This window comes from Haplochromis burtoni, unplaced genomic scaffold (assembly GCF_018398535.1).
Source record: "Haplochromis burtoni strain Fernald_Lab_line unplaced genomic scaffold, NCSU_Asbu1 Contig_58, whole genome shotgun sequence".
NCBI classification, from domain to species: Eukaryota; Metazoa; Chordata; class Actinopteri; order Cichliformes; family Cichlidae; genus Haplochromis; species Haplochromis burtoni.
Window position 1 is genome coordinate 2,517,533 of NW_024582419.1, and position 15,022 is coordinate 2,532,554.

General features: G+C 40.9%; 1 protein-coding gene across 1 annotated transcript in view; it reads left to right on the forward strand.

Moving 5' to 3' along the window:
• Window positions 1-15,022, forward strand: part of LOC102298500 (collectin-12) — a 49,261-nt gene that overhangs the window by 19,685 nt on the left and 14,554 nt on the right. The window contains exon 3 of the mRNA XM_005922490.3: window positions 10,743-10,865. Coding sequence (XP_005922552.1) covers window positions 10,743-10,865 — 123 coding nt within the window. The remainder of the gene's footprint in view (window positions 1-10,742; window positions 10,866-15,022) is intronic.

Consider the following 15,022-nt stretch of genomic DNA (forward strand, 5'->3'; position numbering starts at 1 on the left):
AGTTGAGCGTAGGAAGGCTATCAAATTCTGGATGCTAATGTGATGATCATTAACCAGTGGGCCACACACACAGACACACACTCATAAAACTTACTAGTGAGTTGCAGTGTTTGGAGTGCTTAAGCTCTGATGTTTTGCTTTGTAACTAGAACCCAAGTCACTCCGTGGGCCCCAAATCCTGGAGCCGAGTAAGTCCATACCCACTCCCCACTCCATTGTTGATGAAATTTCTGGAAAGACAACCTGTTTGTGTAACTGCAGCGAGTGCTGAGTCTCTGCAGAGCTGAGTGGGGCCTCTGGGTTCGTGGGAGGGGGTGAGTAGGAGAGGCCGTGGATGGTGCCGCAGCCTGCGTGCCTGTCTGACCGCAGCTCATCTGAAAACATTTTGGAAGTGTTTATTTCTCTACCTTTACTATCAGTTGGTGAGGCATCATTATCGTAGGATGGGTAAAGACCAGTTTGGCATGCTCATTTTTTAAGCTCTGTTGAGTGAATGAGCTTACTTTTGCACTGAAGTTGCACTAATGAGTATTTTTGGATTATAAATTAGTCTATATGTACTGGCAGAGAAGTCACTTATAATAATAAACTCAGCACCGGCAGGGATTTTGATGCCTTTTACCTCTATACGCTTGTAAGACTGGGTCTGAAAGGGAAGTCTTAAACCTGCATTCCTTTTAATAGCCTGCAGGGGGGGCTTCTCTGGGAGTTTGATGGAAAATCACTGCTCACTTCATCTATGACCTGGGGAAACCCTTTCCTGAGGATTTTATCATCTCAATCTCTGATTTTAAGTCTCACAGAATAGAGCACGATGTTCATTTTGGTAATTATGGCCTCTTCTAAGGTTAAATAAACAACAAAGGAGGGTATAATTTAGGGAAGACCTACCTGGTCATTGGCAAGTTCTACCATATAAGTGTACAGCGGTATTCTGCTTTCTTTAGATCCACCTCTTGCTTGTGACATCAGGTTTTAAAATATCAAGTTCTGTACTAACCAGTGGGTGACATTAATCTTGTATACGTAGTCTATGACCTCACTAGACACTCATCATCAGGCAGACGGAGGTAGAACAAGCAAACACTGTTGCCACTCACAAGCTCTTGTACAGTTTTTTAATCCAAATGTGGCTCTTGCTCTGTAAAGAACTTGCAATAAAAGAAAAAGAAGCAGCAATAAAGTTGAGCTGAAATCTGTTTCATAGGGACAGCTGTCCTAAAATATCAGACAAGCATTTAGTGAAATCTCCAATTTGACTAATATTGAATATATTCAAATGCCGACCGTGTTAAACATGCAAAGCATTACTCCAGATATTGCTGTTATTAAGCTGTATTAAACCAAGCCAACAACCAAAGTAGCAACCACACAAGGTGAGTTTCTATCTAGTGAACACTGATGACCATTTAGCGGCTAATGCTAATGTCACTTAAAAGAAAAACAGTGGGTGGAGACCTTGGCACAACCAAAATGATTGCAAAACTGACTTCTCATTGCCTTTAGAATGGTTGCTTCAAAAACAGGGACCAGGTCTGCAACCACTCGTATTCAGTCACTGTCTTGCATGCATGAAGATGGCGATAAAATGGCTAAAAGTCTGCAATCAGTTTGTGATTAAATGGGGTCAAATTGGAAATTGCATGGAATCTGCTTGTGATCAATCAGCAAATATCACACAATTTTTGCCATTGATTGTAAATCTGTTGTTGTGTACATACAGCAGTAATTCAAAAATCTCACCACAAATAGTTGCATACATTTAACTACAAAACAGCATGGATCTTTTTGCCTTTACAGGAATATAACAAGAATGCAACTAGTCAAGTCGAGTCTCCTGTTGCACAACGATATCTCACAGACAAGTTGCATTATTTGGTGCAGACTGACCTTAACTATACTTACAACATGTTGCCCATCTGTTTGTGTGTATAAACTCCAGCCGATTGCTGCAACTACTTGCTTTTGGTTGCCAAAAGTGGAAAAAATTCATTGCAATTACTGAGCAACCATCAATTTTTCACTTTCTTTGAGTGACTTTCGGGAGAAGGTAAAGATCAAAGTAGATTGTTGAGCACCGATGCTCTTATTCCGTGTCCGTCGAGTGTGTAAACACTTCTACATAGCAACTTTCAAATTGGATAATTTTAGATTTTATTGTTTTCAGCTGCCACCAAATGGCCAGAAAATCAATCATTTCAGCTGCATGAATTGATTCTGCTTTTCATTCTGTCTCGCAGTCCCTTGAGACACGTTTCTTTCAGAAACATTGAGACATTTTCTGAAACTGAAGTGTTTTCTCTCAAAAGCATGGACTTGATGTTGTTGGTATTTTTCTCATATTAAGCCAAAATACAACTAGCTATCAGCAAAATGCATCGTGTCTGTTTCCTTTTAAATACGTCTCTGCATAAGAGCAGGTCTGACAGATGAATTAGATGATTCTGTGGAAAAAAATAGTTCCCTGTCACACCCCCATGGTGAGGCAACAGACTGATGGAGCCTCAGAGAGCTGCTGGGTGATGTAATCTTGGTTGCCTCATATTTTGACAGTGTTTTTTGTTAGATGTGAAACAAAGCTCAGTGAGCGATATCCTGCCACAAAGGCACCACTTTTTCCCCTCTCCTCCAGTTTTTACGTGGATGATGTGGCCGGTGTCATGGTCCCTGAGAGGTTCTTGGCTCATGGTGGTTGAATCTAACATGGATTTATTGGCTTTTAAAGGCCATCCATCAGTGCTTTCTCTCCACCTCTCAAATCTTTAAATCATCTGCCTCCTCTCTCACTCTCTCTCTTGCTCTTTTTTCCCCTCACATTTCACCTTTTCTCCAATTTCAGCCTCTCGTGACGAAGCGTTGGCCTTGTCCTCATTGTCTTTACTCCTCCTTTTGCTGTTGACCCAGTCACTGACAACTGTGAGCGCCTTTCCCGTATGGTTTCCATCACATGTAATAAAAGAGATGGAGCCTAAATCAGGCCACACATGAAGCTGGGATGGTGTTGGTTTCCTGCTGGGCCCCAGAGCCATCCCATGAACTCATAACCCTTTGGCCCTAATTCTGCACTTCCTCTGATTGCATCATTGGCAGGTAAAGCCTCAAAGTACGCACAGTGGACATGTGGGAGGACATAAGGTGTTCTCTGTGCCTTTAACAGTGTGGTATTAGGTGTAGAAACAAAAGGAAAAAAAGCTTTTTGTGAATATTCTTTTGTTTGGTAGCTCATCAAACCCCTCCAAAATCTCCAAAGTTGAAGGCAACTGTTTAAAGCTGATTTGTTTATATGCAAGTATGTACATCAAGCAGGGATTCTTCTGCAGCTATAAGTACCTGAACGTCAGTTATGGCTACAAAAGCTGAATGTCATGCACCAGTGCACTTGTTAGCGCGTGCACACACACACACAAACACACATTACACACATGATTCAGTCCAGGCCCCCTCACTTTGCCACTGAGAAATCTGAGCGGTGCATGACTCATTCATTGGGCCATCATCTCCCTCCTGACTGTAAAACAACTTGGCTTAGATTACAGTGTATCAGAGATCTTGTAAAACATCTTATTTCTGTTTGAGTAATGAAGGGCAGATTAGAAGAAACAAAAAAAAAAACAGGAAACACACGTATTGGCACGCAGTGAAAAATACTTTACAGTTTTTCATGGCTCATCAGTAAATTGAAATCGTGTGTGTGTGTGTGTGTGTGTGTGTGTGTGTGTGTGTGTGTGTGTGTGTGTGTGTGTGTGTGTGTGTGTGTGGAAAAGGAGTGAATTGTCTTAGTTAGCGGTGTGTTTAAAATATAACGACCATGAAGCTTGAACAAGCATCTATATATAAAAAGTTGGTAGTGAAAACACTCTTAAGAAATGGCTTTGTCATTTAAGTTTGAATTTATCCAACATCCACTGGTGTCCATGCAAACTTTTAACTAGCAGAAGCAATATTGTACTCATAGATATACATTGGTTAGTGTGTATTTATGTCCTCTAACAAACTGATGCATTGTCCTAAACTAAAAGTTAATCCATTAAATCCGTTGTTTTAGAGGTTTTGTGGTGTGTACAGATGCAGCTTTGCAAAACTAACCTGTGATGCCATATTCTCCTGGCACCCCTTCCAAATAAACTGCCCTTGTTTTGTCTTTTCTAGTTGTATCTTTATTAACTTTAACATTTAACATGCTAACTGAGGCCTGTGGAATATGAAGCTTCTGCGTAAGCTGCTTTTCTGTTCTTTACACGTCTACTGCTTTCCCATGCTGCCAATCTCAGTACTGACATCATTGCTCTAGTCTAATCATCTTCTTGCCTGCCTTCTTTGAGCCAATCAGCCTATGCTTTACATGGTTTAAAATCTGTGCTCTCCATCATTCTCCCTTTCAGACTCTCCTTCGTGCAACCCACCAACTCCCCATTTCAATCTCAGACACCTCAGCCAGAGCTCCATTTGAGGCTCAGTCTTTATCTTCACCACAATTTCCAGCAAACTGCCAAAACCTCTGCTTTTATTGAGGTGGTCACACTTACAGATGATATGTTAATCAAGTGCATTTGACTGTCCTCTTAATTCCTTTGGAAGAAGTAAGGATGCACTTAGTTTTTCACAGGACTCTATGCAGTCTTGTGAAAAAACTCCTTTTTTCTTTGAAGGCTTCTTCCACTGAAGCTGAAGTTTGTCTTGAACTCCTTTCTTTGTCTTTGGTGCCAGGTATAATTCACTGATTACCATTTTGGAGTAGATCTGCACTCTGGTTCCTGGAAAGGGCTTGAGAGCATGTTAAGCAAGGCAGGGATCCAAATCACAGTTTGTGTGACCTCAGCTCACAGCTTTGTGTTCTCAGCCGTTACTATAGCGTCCCTGCTGCTATTTACAGTAAATAAACATGGTGTTTTAATGAACAAGGCACATGCATCAGCTGTGGCCTCCTGGACATTATTTTGTCATTTCAGAGCCCATGTTGAGATGAAAAAGACGATGTTTGTGTAATCCTTTGTTTCAGGAAATGAGGCTGATGAAAGATGCAGGCTTGGATACATTTTTTATCACCAAGGTGGACACTGTCTGGACATTGTTCCAATTCAGAGGTTTTACAGAAACAATGGATGACTTTGTTGGAAACATACAGGATGACAAAGGGAATCCTTTCTCATTGAAAACCCACTAGTGTATTTTTCCTGTTTTGGTAAGGCCCTTTGTGTTTGGAGCACCATTCTTTATATTTTGCTATGAGCAGTAAAAGTGTTGGTGTCAGCCTGTGGTCTGAGCATCCTGGCCGATGGTTGTTTTTGTGGTTGTGGTCAGTATGATCCGACTGCGTCTAACTGTGTAGGCGAGTGGGAAAGATGACGAACTGGTGTCCGCTTTAATGATGAGGAACCAAACTAAAGGAGTCTCTGATGGTAAACTGTGGTCAAGGAGCCTGACGCTCGTGGTGTTTTTCCACTGTCTCGTGAAAGTTCATCTTCCTCTCATACTGAGAAATTTGTCACTCCAGAAACTTTTCTATTTATCAGGTCTGAGCCGACTACATGCACAGACAGGCTTGCTGAGCTGCAAACCTCTCCATATTTTATTTATTTGTTAGGTTTCGTGCATCTGGGCTGTGTTAGTGTGTCAGACATTTGAGAATGTGTGAAAGCTTGTTTGTAGTGACTGACTCATTTCCCTGTGTCTGCTTGTCACACAAACAGACAGTTGTTATACTTTAGACTTTATTCATTTGGGTAAAGTGTGGATATGACTCTTTGTCTTTAGGAAACCTTTTACGCTAAATTGTAAGATCTTTCAATATAGTGGAGTAAAAATCAACAATTCCATTTTGTTTTGTTTTTTAAATCAGGAATAAGACCCCAAAAGAACCCATGGAAGGTGGCTTTTTGCCTTGATGGTTGGGCTATGTACAGACCATATACACAGCTTCTATCGCGCTATATTAGGTCTGTTACTGGCTGTCGCTGTCCCATGATTAATTAAACACAAAACCATCAAACTGAACTGAATAGACTAGCAATATCTGATCGATACCTGGATCAGATATCATCACCGATATCAGTCAGAAATATCGATATGTAATCGTTATCTGATCCAGCCTTTAGATCAGTATCGGTATCAGTATTAATATCTGATCCAAATATCAGCTTGCCACATACTTAGCATATACAGTCCTTTTTGTTTTGTCACTTGTGACCATTGCAAAAATGCCTCCAGGCAGTTATTTGTAGTTAACAAAACAATGCCTTTTCTAAATGAAACCGAATTTTCTTGTCCTTGATTTGACTATTGTAAAACCCCTAACATCTACCTCGATTCAAGGAGCGGTATGCCTCAGAAAACTTCACAAAGAGCTGCTGTGGGGTGAACAGCTGGTTTTATTGCCTTGCAACAGTAAGACAACACACGCATTATCTTCAGAGACAATAAATGAAAGAAAACTGAGCTCTTTAATTAATAAGAAACTTGTCCTTGCATTTATTTGGAATTATCCAATTAAATGCTTCTTCAAATTGTCCTGATGTGCAAAGTGGCCATGACCTCTGAGGACACAGAGCTGGCGTGCAATGTGACCAATTTATGTGCAGACCCAATGGAAACTGTGACAATAGAAACTAGATATGTTATGGTGGACACACCTTGGTGGTGATGTTGCAGCTGGCCAATGTAGTCATAGCCTTTGGAGGGAAAGTGGATACTGATGGTAGGATTTGTGTTTCACATTACACATAGCCTGTCACAAGGTAAACTTTTAATTTTGTCTCAGTTGCACGTTGGCCATTTGGTTGGGTTCAACTAAAAAAAAAAACTGTGAAAGATTTTACTTCTAGCCCCGAGGGTAATGTAGCTTCTGCTACTGAGTCAACACAAGCCAGTTAGAAGTGTATCTGCTTTAGTTTGTCCTTTGCTGATGATTCACGTTTGTGGAATCCAGCTGTAAAAAAAAGATGGACAGTTGACACACAAATAAAAAGAAAAAAGCAAGAAGGATTTTCCCCCGATTATCCAGGAAGTGACCCACTGGAAAATAATCAGCAGGCACGCTATGACCTCTGAACTGGACAGTCCACTCATGTGTGGACACTCAGGTTTAAGCTTTTCCATCTGATGTCTTTTCTCTTTGTTCTTGTAAATTAGCTGTGGAACCGAAGTCTCTCCTTTCCTATTGTGATGTTTGCCACGTGTTTTGTGTCACGGCAGCTGTCAAATTTTAAATTCTCCACTTAATCCACGGAGCATCTGAAGCTCATCAGTCAGGGGTGCACTGAGATGGAAAAGAGTTTAGCCTGTGCAATAGTTCATACACTTACAAAGTGTTTTGGTATCATTTCAGCGCAGCAGATTTGTAAACACTGTCAGCTTGTTTGGATTGGAACAGCAGCACTTTGATTACTGTGAGCTGATGAACTGATGTGCTCACTTCATTGGGGAAGTTTGCACGAGCTGACACTTCAAACATGCCAGCAGTTATGAATGATTCAGAAAAGGCAATCATTTATCATGGCCATATTCCCAGAGTGCACTTCTCTGCTTACAGTTAAACCAAGCCGAGGAAAGACTTTGGTAACTCCTGATGCGGTAATCACTTTCACTCCGTGCCCTGAACCGGACCTGTGTTTTTGAAAAGATTAACATGTTTCAGGCATGAATACCTGCTAATACACATAAGAAGGCAAACAAGGCTCTTAACCTGCCTGAGTACTGCAGTTTCCACAGTTTTCTCTCATTTCTTTGACTCATGTCACACTTTCCTAATCTTTCTGTGGCCACAGAATGAAAAGAAGTGAATATTTTGGCAAGACGAGAGTCACAAGTTACTGATTTTGCTTAAAAACGTCTTGCTTTGAAACACTTTGACAAGATTTATGGGCTTCTGTGTTGTCATCGTTGGAAACAAATGCTCAAGGCCATTTTTTTTTATAGTACAGTTTTGAGTTGAAAACATAAATCTTCTCTGTTTAAGTTGAGAGAGTAAAGTTTGGATCAGGAACAAAAGCATTTTAAAAACTGCCAAATCTCTATCGTTTGCTTCACATTTACAGACTCTTCTGTGTTAGCAGTTTTACTATGATCCAACTTAACTGATTTTATTCAGACTAATTGTTCTCACCTGTATCGTTTCCTGCAACAACAAAAAAAATCCAAAAGCTACCGCATGAAATCAGACAGATGCTTTCTTAGAAGTTGGTGGTGAGCAAAAAATGTTTTTAGGTGTGAAGTTAATTGGAAGAAATTGGAAGAAGTCAATTAACTGCTTCAGGATCCTGCAAATAAATAAATAAATATTCATAAACAGTTCTTTAAATTGAGTGTTTTTTAATCTCTTCACATTTAGTAAAGACAAAGTGCGATTTAAAAAAAGCCCTTTTGTTTAAATTATAATTTCCTCAGAAAGAAGATCACCACAGGTATGGCCATTAACTTTAAAATTTGAACACTAATATCTGTGCAACAAAAGAAAAAATCCCAGTGGTAAAATTATATATCTATAGCTCAGGGATTGTCTTTCCCTTAAGGAAAAAGTAAATGAAAAAAGGATATTGGTAATGTTGATGCTTATTACTTATAATCGTCGTCAAGAGCACCAAATTCCTTGGTGTCCACCTGGCGGAGAGAACCTCTCCTGGTCTCTCAACACCAGCTCCATAACTAAGAAGGCCCAACTGCGCCTCTACTTCCTGCTGAAGCTGAGCTAAGCCCATCTCCCTCCATCCTTTCTCACCACGTTCAACAGAGAGACTATCGAGAGCGTCCTGAGCAGCTGCATCACTGTCTGATATGGTAAAGGTGGATTGCAGTGCCCTCTCTTCCCTCCATCACGGACACTTACAGCATTCGCGCCATCATCCTGTTCGGTCTAGTGTTGCACTGTCTTGTCTTTTTTTTTTTTTGCAATTTTTGCACATTGCACTTTTACGTAGTCCCGTGTTGATTGTCTGTTATATGTCATGTGTAACACCAGGATCTCAGAGGAATGCTGTCTCTTTTCACTCTGTACTGTACCACTGTACATGGTTGAAATGACAATGTATGATAAGTCATACACCAGTCAGCCTCTTACTTTTTAATGTATAAGTCACCTTGTACTGCCTAAACATTCCTGACTCAGAAAGGAGATCTCTGTGGGTGTTCTCTGGTATTAGGTACCAGGATGTTGGCAGTGGATCCTGGTTGCTGTAGGTTGCTACGTGAGGCCTCAGTGCTATGTGAGTACATTGTGATGTGGGAAATGTGGAGGCTGTATGAATACTTGGCTTCTTTGATCCGTCCCTCAAACCTTTCCTGAGCAGATTTTGCAGTGGGAAGGGGTCCTGCTAGGGGAGGCCTTCATTAAGGGCCACTGGGGGTGGCAATTTTTTGGTAGGTGGCATGTGTCATTGTATCATTACATCATCATAAATGCCAGAACCCAAAGGTTTGTAATAGTTGACAAATTCCAGTCAAGTCCAATTCATGGACCTCCCAATTTGCAACCATCGGGATCCAAAAGATCTACCGCGAACATCCCAAACTCTACAACAGGTTAAAACAGCTTGGCTGATTTGTTGGTTTACCTCCACTGAAGATATGCTTTTAACAGTGTGGGTACTGGCCCGATACACTGAGTGCACCTTAAGGCATATGAAGTAAAGTAGGTCTTCTTGCTGGTCAGTGAGGTAATGGTGGTGTCATTTGAGTTTGCACAGAATCAATCGCATGGAACGATTACATCTAGAAACCCCTTTTTCAGTTTCATCCATCACTTGCTTGTACTCTTTACAGTAAATCTCCTGTTGAGGTTGACCAGGTGTTCCACCTCCTCTCCAACTTGACCCAACTTGGCACAGTCTTTGACTGAGGTCTAACAATCAGTGATCTTACAAAAAATCCCTTCACACCAATAAGAATAAATGATGTTGTTAACTTTGGCATCGAAACTCCCAGTGGGACACTGAGGATCCAATCGGAGCTGGATTTTTAGTTTATTTAAGAATTACCTCACCATATAAAACACACTCGAGCGCAATGTGTGGTTAAACCTTTGGCACTAAGTGATTCTTGCACTTTACAGGTCCACGTATGATGGGAACTGACTGGCTCCTGTTAATCTGAATATATCTTGTATTCCTTTATAAAAAAATTTATTCCAGGTACATGAAAAGCAAATAAAACCCCCCCCCCCCCCCACCCCCCAAAACACAAAATTCACACACACTCACACGCTACATTCCCAACCTTTACACACACACTCCCTGAACTGAAAATGAAATGCAGCTGTGTTCCCGTCAGCACTGTAGAGCTCACCACTCATCTGTCATGAAAAATATCCTTGAAAAGGAATATTCCAAAAGTGTCCCCACACGCTAAGGGCCCCTAATTTCATTCCACAGTCCTGACACTGCATTAAAAAAAAAAAACCTACACACCGTTTGCCTCCGTTTCTCTGGGAAGAAATCTTTTCACACAAGGCGACTGAAAGAGAGGCAGTTTGCTGAGAGAAGACTAAGTTCAGGAAAATAAGCATGTCGCTGAGTCTAAACAAGTCAGTGGGGGGGATTGTTTTTGTGTCGCTTCTCCACCAGGACCCCCGAGGGAAGAGCTGGCCTCTTTAATGTAGTCTCCAGTGCTGTTTATCCAGATGTGGGCCTCCTGGGGTCCTTAGCGAACACCAAACTCCACCTACACACTTTAGGCATTTCTGATTCAGAAAAATGCTCCATAGGAAGCAAAGTGTATTGACTCATTTGGTATTCTTTCACGTTTTTACGCAGGAATCCAGGAGGGCACCCAGTGCACGAAGTGTAAGAATGAATGGGCACTGAAGACCTCCATAGCTCTGCTCTATGTGCTGTGTACACTCCTCACCATCGCTGTTGCTATACTTGGATATAAAGGTAAAACAAGCTGCCCGCCACGCTCCTTTCCACTATCACTGTAATCTAACAGAATAAATTAGAGGATGGCAAACACTTCTACAATGACACCCTTTGTTTTCTGAAATGTTGAAATGATTCACTTACATTATGTTGATGGAGTAACCATCCAAACATATCATTAGTTTTCTCTTTGTGCTGCCAAGAGCTTCACTGTTTCATGACCGTATGAGACCTTCTGTGTGTGAGGCAAGCAGCTCTCTGTCCCTTGAGTGGACTTCAGCATGCTCAAGTATGACATGAATGTGCTTTTGCAATGCTTCATTGTCATTATTCAATGTTTCAGTAATGGAAAGTATGACAACACTTCTGCCACATCCACAAGGAAAACTTAGCAGTTTTACCCTCAATTTACTCTCTCTACATTTCCTGTTACAGATAAACGCCCTGTTAAACCAAATTACCCCCCCCCCCGCCAAAAAACCCCAAAAACATTACTCAAGGAGTTTTAGATTTTAAAAAAATGCGTGTTTACTTTCTTGCAGAGTCACGTGAGAGATTTCACCTTCATGTGTAAATATGAAGTCACCAAAAACATACAGTGATTGAACTCAAGACAAACAGCTAACAAAACAAATATGCCTGGCAGTGCATTTCACATGCGGGGTTGACTCCAAATACTCTATATATTGTGAATGGAAAAGGGAAATAGCCAGAGAAGATGATACAGTACTGTGAAAGGCTTTAGCCAATCCCCATTCCTTTATATTTTGATAGGAAAACAGAAAATGGGTGCATATAGAAATCAAAACATATATAAATATACAAACATACACAGTATATAAAACAAAAATGAGCTTGAAAGTCAATATTTAGTGTGACCATCTTTATTCTTCAACATAGCCTGAACTCTCTTAATCAGCTTTCTTGTCATTTCTTTAAGTCGTCTTCAGGAAAAGTTCTGCAGACTTCTTGAAGGACATCCAAAGCTCTTCTTTCAATATTTCTGCCTTTTGTATTGTTTGTTGTCAAGATGATCCCACCTGCTTTAATAATGTTGAGATCTAGGTTCTGGGGAGGCTAATCCATGACTAGGGATGGGTATCGTTTAGGTTTTATCCGATACCGGTGCCAAACTGGTACTTTTGAAACGGTGCCGGTGCTTAAACGGTGCTCAAACCGGTGCTCAAACCGGTGCTTAAAGAATGGAGAACGCAAAAATTGGTCCAAAAACCTCTCATGTTCAGCTGTTTTTTTGTAAAAAGATAACAATGTTAGCCTTTTCTGCAGCTATGGGGCATATATGGTATCACTCTTGGCTGGAAGCAGTGCTTAAACAATGGAAAAAACACAAACTTTGTCCAAAAACCTCTCATGTTTAACTGTTTTCCACTTTTTCTTTGGTCATTTTAGCCTTTTTGGCCAGGGTGAAGGGAGTATCTGCCATCAAACAAGAAGACAGCCGCATGTAGCTATGATGATGTTTGCTAGTTCACCTTACATGCATTAATGTAATAACGTGGTTAGCCTACTCAACGTAAATTACACACGAACAACATTAAGCTACTCACGCAGAGAAGAACGGCTGCTGCTGCCATCATCATCCGTCATCATTTCTGCTACACTGGCAGGGCTAGGGGCCAGGACTCTCCTCTTCGGGTTTTTGGGGGATGTTGCTAACTCCGGGTCCGATAACAGGCACCACACCCGCAGTAGATGTGCTCGGTGTGAGGTCTCGCAGCAAGCTATCAAATACGGCGCATTTCTCGGCTTTTAAAAAAAACCGCTATGCGTCGCCAGGTGTTTCATCGGATTTGAGGTGTTACCTCCTTTGACAGTATCACAGTATCAGCTTAAAGCACTTGTTGCAGGCTGCTGAGTTTGCATATTTTGCTGTGAAGTACAGCCAGACTTTGACCGCTTCGCATTTTAATCTGTAGCTCTGCTCTAAAAGAACGTACGTACCTGGACCCGCCTACTATCCTCGGAAACGTAAAAGGATTGGCTAGAATCTAAAGTGTATCACAGCTCACGAAAAAAAGGCACCGAAATAAAGCACCGAAATGTGCGCTGCTTTTCGGTCTGGTTACTACCGTTTATGATACCGGTACCCATCCCTATCCATGACTGATAGTATATGACTGTAACAGTAACACACTCTCTCCTGATCTCCTCTGTATATACTGATGATTTAAACCAAAAAATTTACATTTGGATTCATCATTCCATAAGACCTGTTGCCACTGATTTTCAATCCAGTTCTTGTGTAATTTGGCAGACCTCAGTCTTTTCTCTCTGTTTCCCTTCCTTACCAATGGCTGTTTGACAGCCACCCTTCCACTGAGACCATTTCTGATGAGGCTTCAGCAAACCATTGATGGATCAACTGAAGGGCCAGATGTAACTGATGTAACTTTTGCATACTGTTCATGTAGATACTGTGGGGTTTTTTTTTTTTTTTTTTTAGGTTTTTTTGTCTTCCAGTAGTCCTAAAATTCCTCTGAAAAATATTTCTCAAGATGCTGTTAAAGAAATATCTAAAGAAATAATGGCTGAAGACTTTTCCACAGTACTATACTGTACTAATATCCATTGGTTGCTTCAACAAGCAATTCAAAACATTGTCATTGTCATAATATGTGTTTTTTCTCCAAAATTGGATTTTCTTTCTTTACCTTTCGGCAAACACTGTCTTTGTTTCAATTTCCTTGTGCTGACAGATCTGTTTGTGAGATTCTGGTTGTTGGTTCAATGAAGTCACTTCATTGAACCAATGTCATTTTCATTTTTTTATAGTGCTTCTTGCCAGTGTTTTTCAGTAACTGTCATAAACATAAAGTAATCTTAGTCAAATTAATTTCAATTTCATTTCAATTTCATGGTCTTGAGTACCACAAATCTTGTTCGGTCAGGCATGCCACTGCGCTTATGCAAGCCTCTCTGCAACCCCCTTTCTGTAATTCTCTGTCTGACTTAATCAATGGCATATCTGTTGTCGCTGTTAGCACTTCCTGCTTCTAGCTTTCCATGTATGCACAAAGGAGGGTGTCCCTAAACAGAGCAATGCTACCAAATATAAATGTAATGCTAATGGAAATCACAAGCCTCTTTTGTCCATATGAGTTCTGACTGAAATTAAATTTTACTCACTTTTTAGTATAAGCCCCACATTATTGGCTAAAACTATACAGTATTCAATTCAATTCAATTTTATTTATATAGCGCCAAATCACAACAAAAGTCGCCTCAAGGCATTTTATATTGTACAGTAAATCGCACAATAATAGATACAGAGAAAAATCCAACAATCATATGAACCCCTATGAGCAAGCACTTTGGCGACAGTGGGAAGGAAAAACTCCCTTTTAACAGGAAGAAACCTCCGACAGAACCAGGCTCAGGGAGGGGCGGGGCCATCTGCTGCGACCGGTTGGGGTGAGAGAAGGAAGACAGGATAAAGACATGCTGTGGAAGAGAGACAGAGGTTAATAACAGATATGATTCAATGCAGAGAGGTCTTTAAACATAGTGAGTGAGAAAGGTGACTGGAAAGGAAAAACTCAATGCATCATGGGAATCCCCCGGCAGCCTACGTCTATTGCAGCATAACTAAGGGAGGATTCAGGGTCACCTGGTCCAGCCCTTATTATATGCTTTATGGATAGATAGAGCTGGGTGTCATCTGCATAGCAGTGAAAATGTATGCTATGTCTTCTAATGATACTGCCTAGGGGAAGCATGTATAGTGTAAACAGAATTGGTCCTAGCACTGAACCCTGTGGAACTCCATAATTAACCTCAGTGTGTGAAGAGGACTCTCCATTTACATGACAAATTGGAGTCTATTAGATAGATATGATACAAACCACTGCAGTGCAGTACCTGTAATACCTACAGCATGTTCTAATCGCTCTAATAGGATATTATGGTCAACAGTATCGAACGCTGCACTAAGGTCTAGCAGGACAAGCACAGAGATGAGTCCACTGTCAGAGGCCATAAGAAGATCATTTGTAACCTTCACTAAAGCTGTTTCTGTGCTGTGCTGAGCTCTGAAACCTGACTGAAACTCTTCAAATAAACCATTCCTCTGCAGATGATCTGTTAGCTGTTTGACAACTACTCTTTCAAGGATTTTTGATATGAAAGGAAGGTTGGAGATTGGCCTATAATTAGCT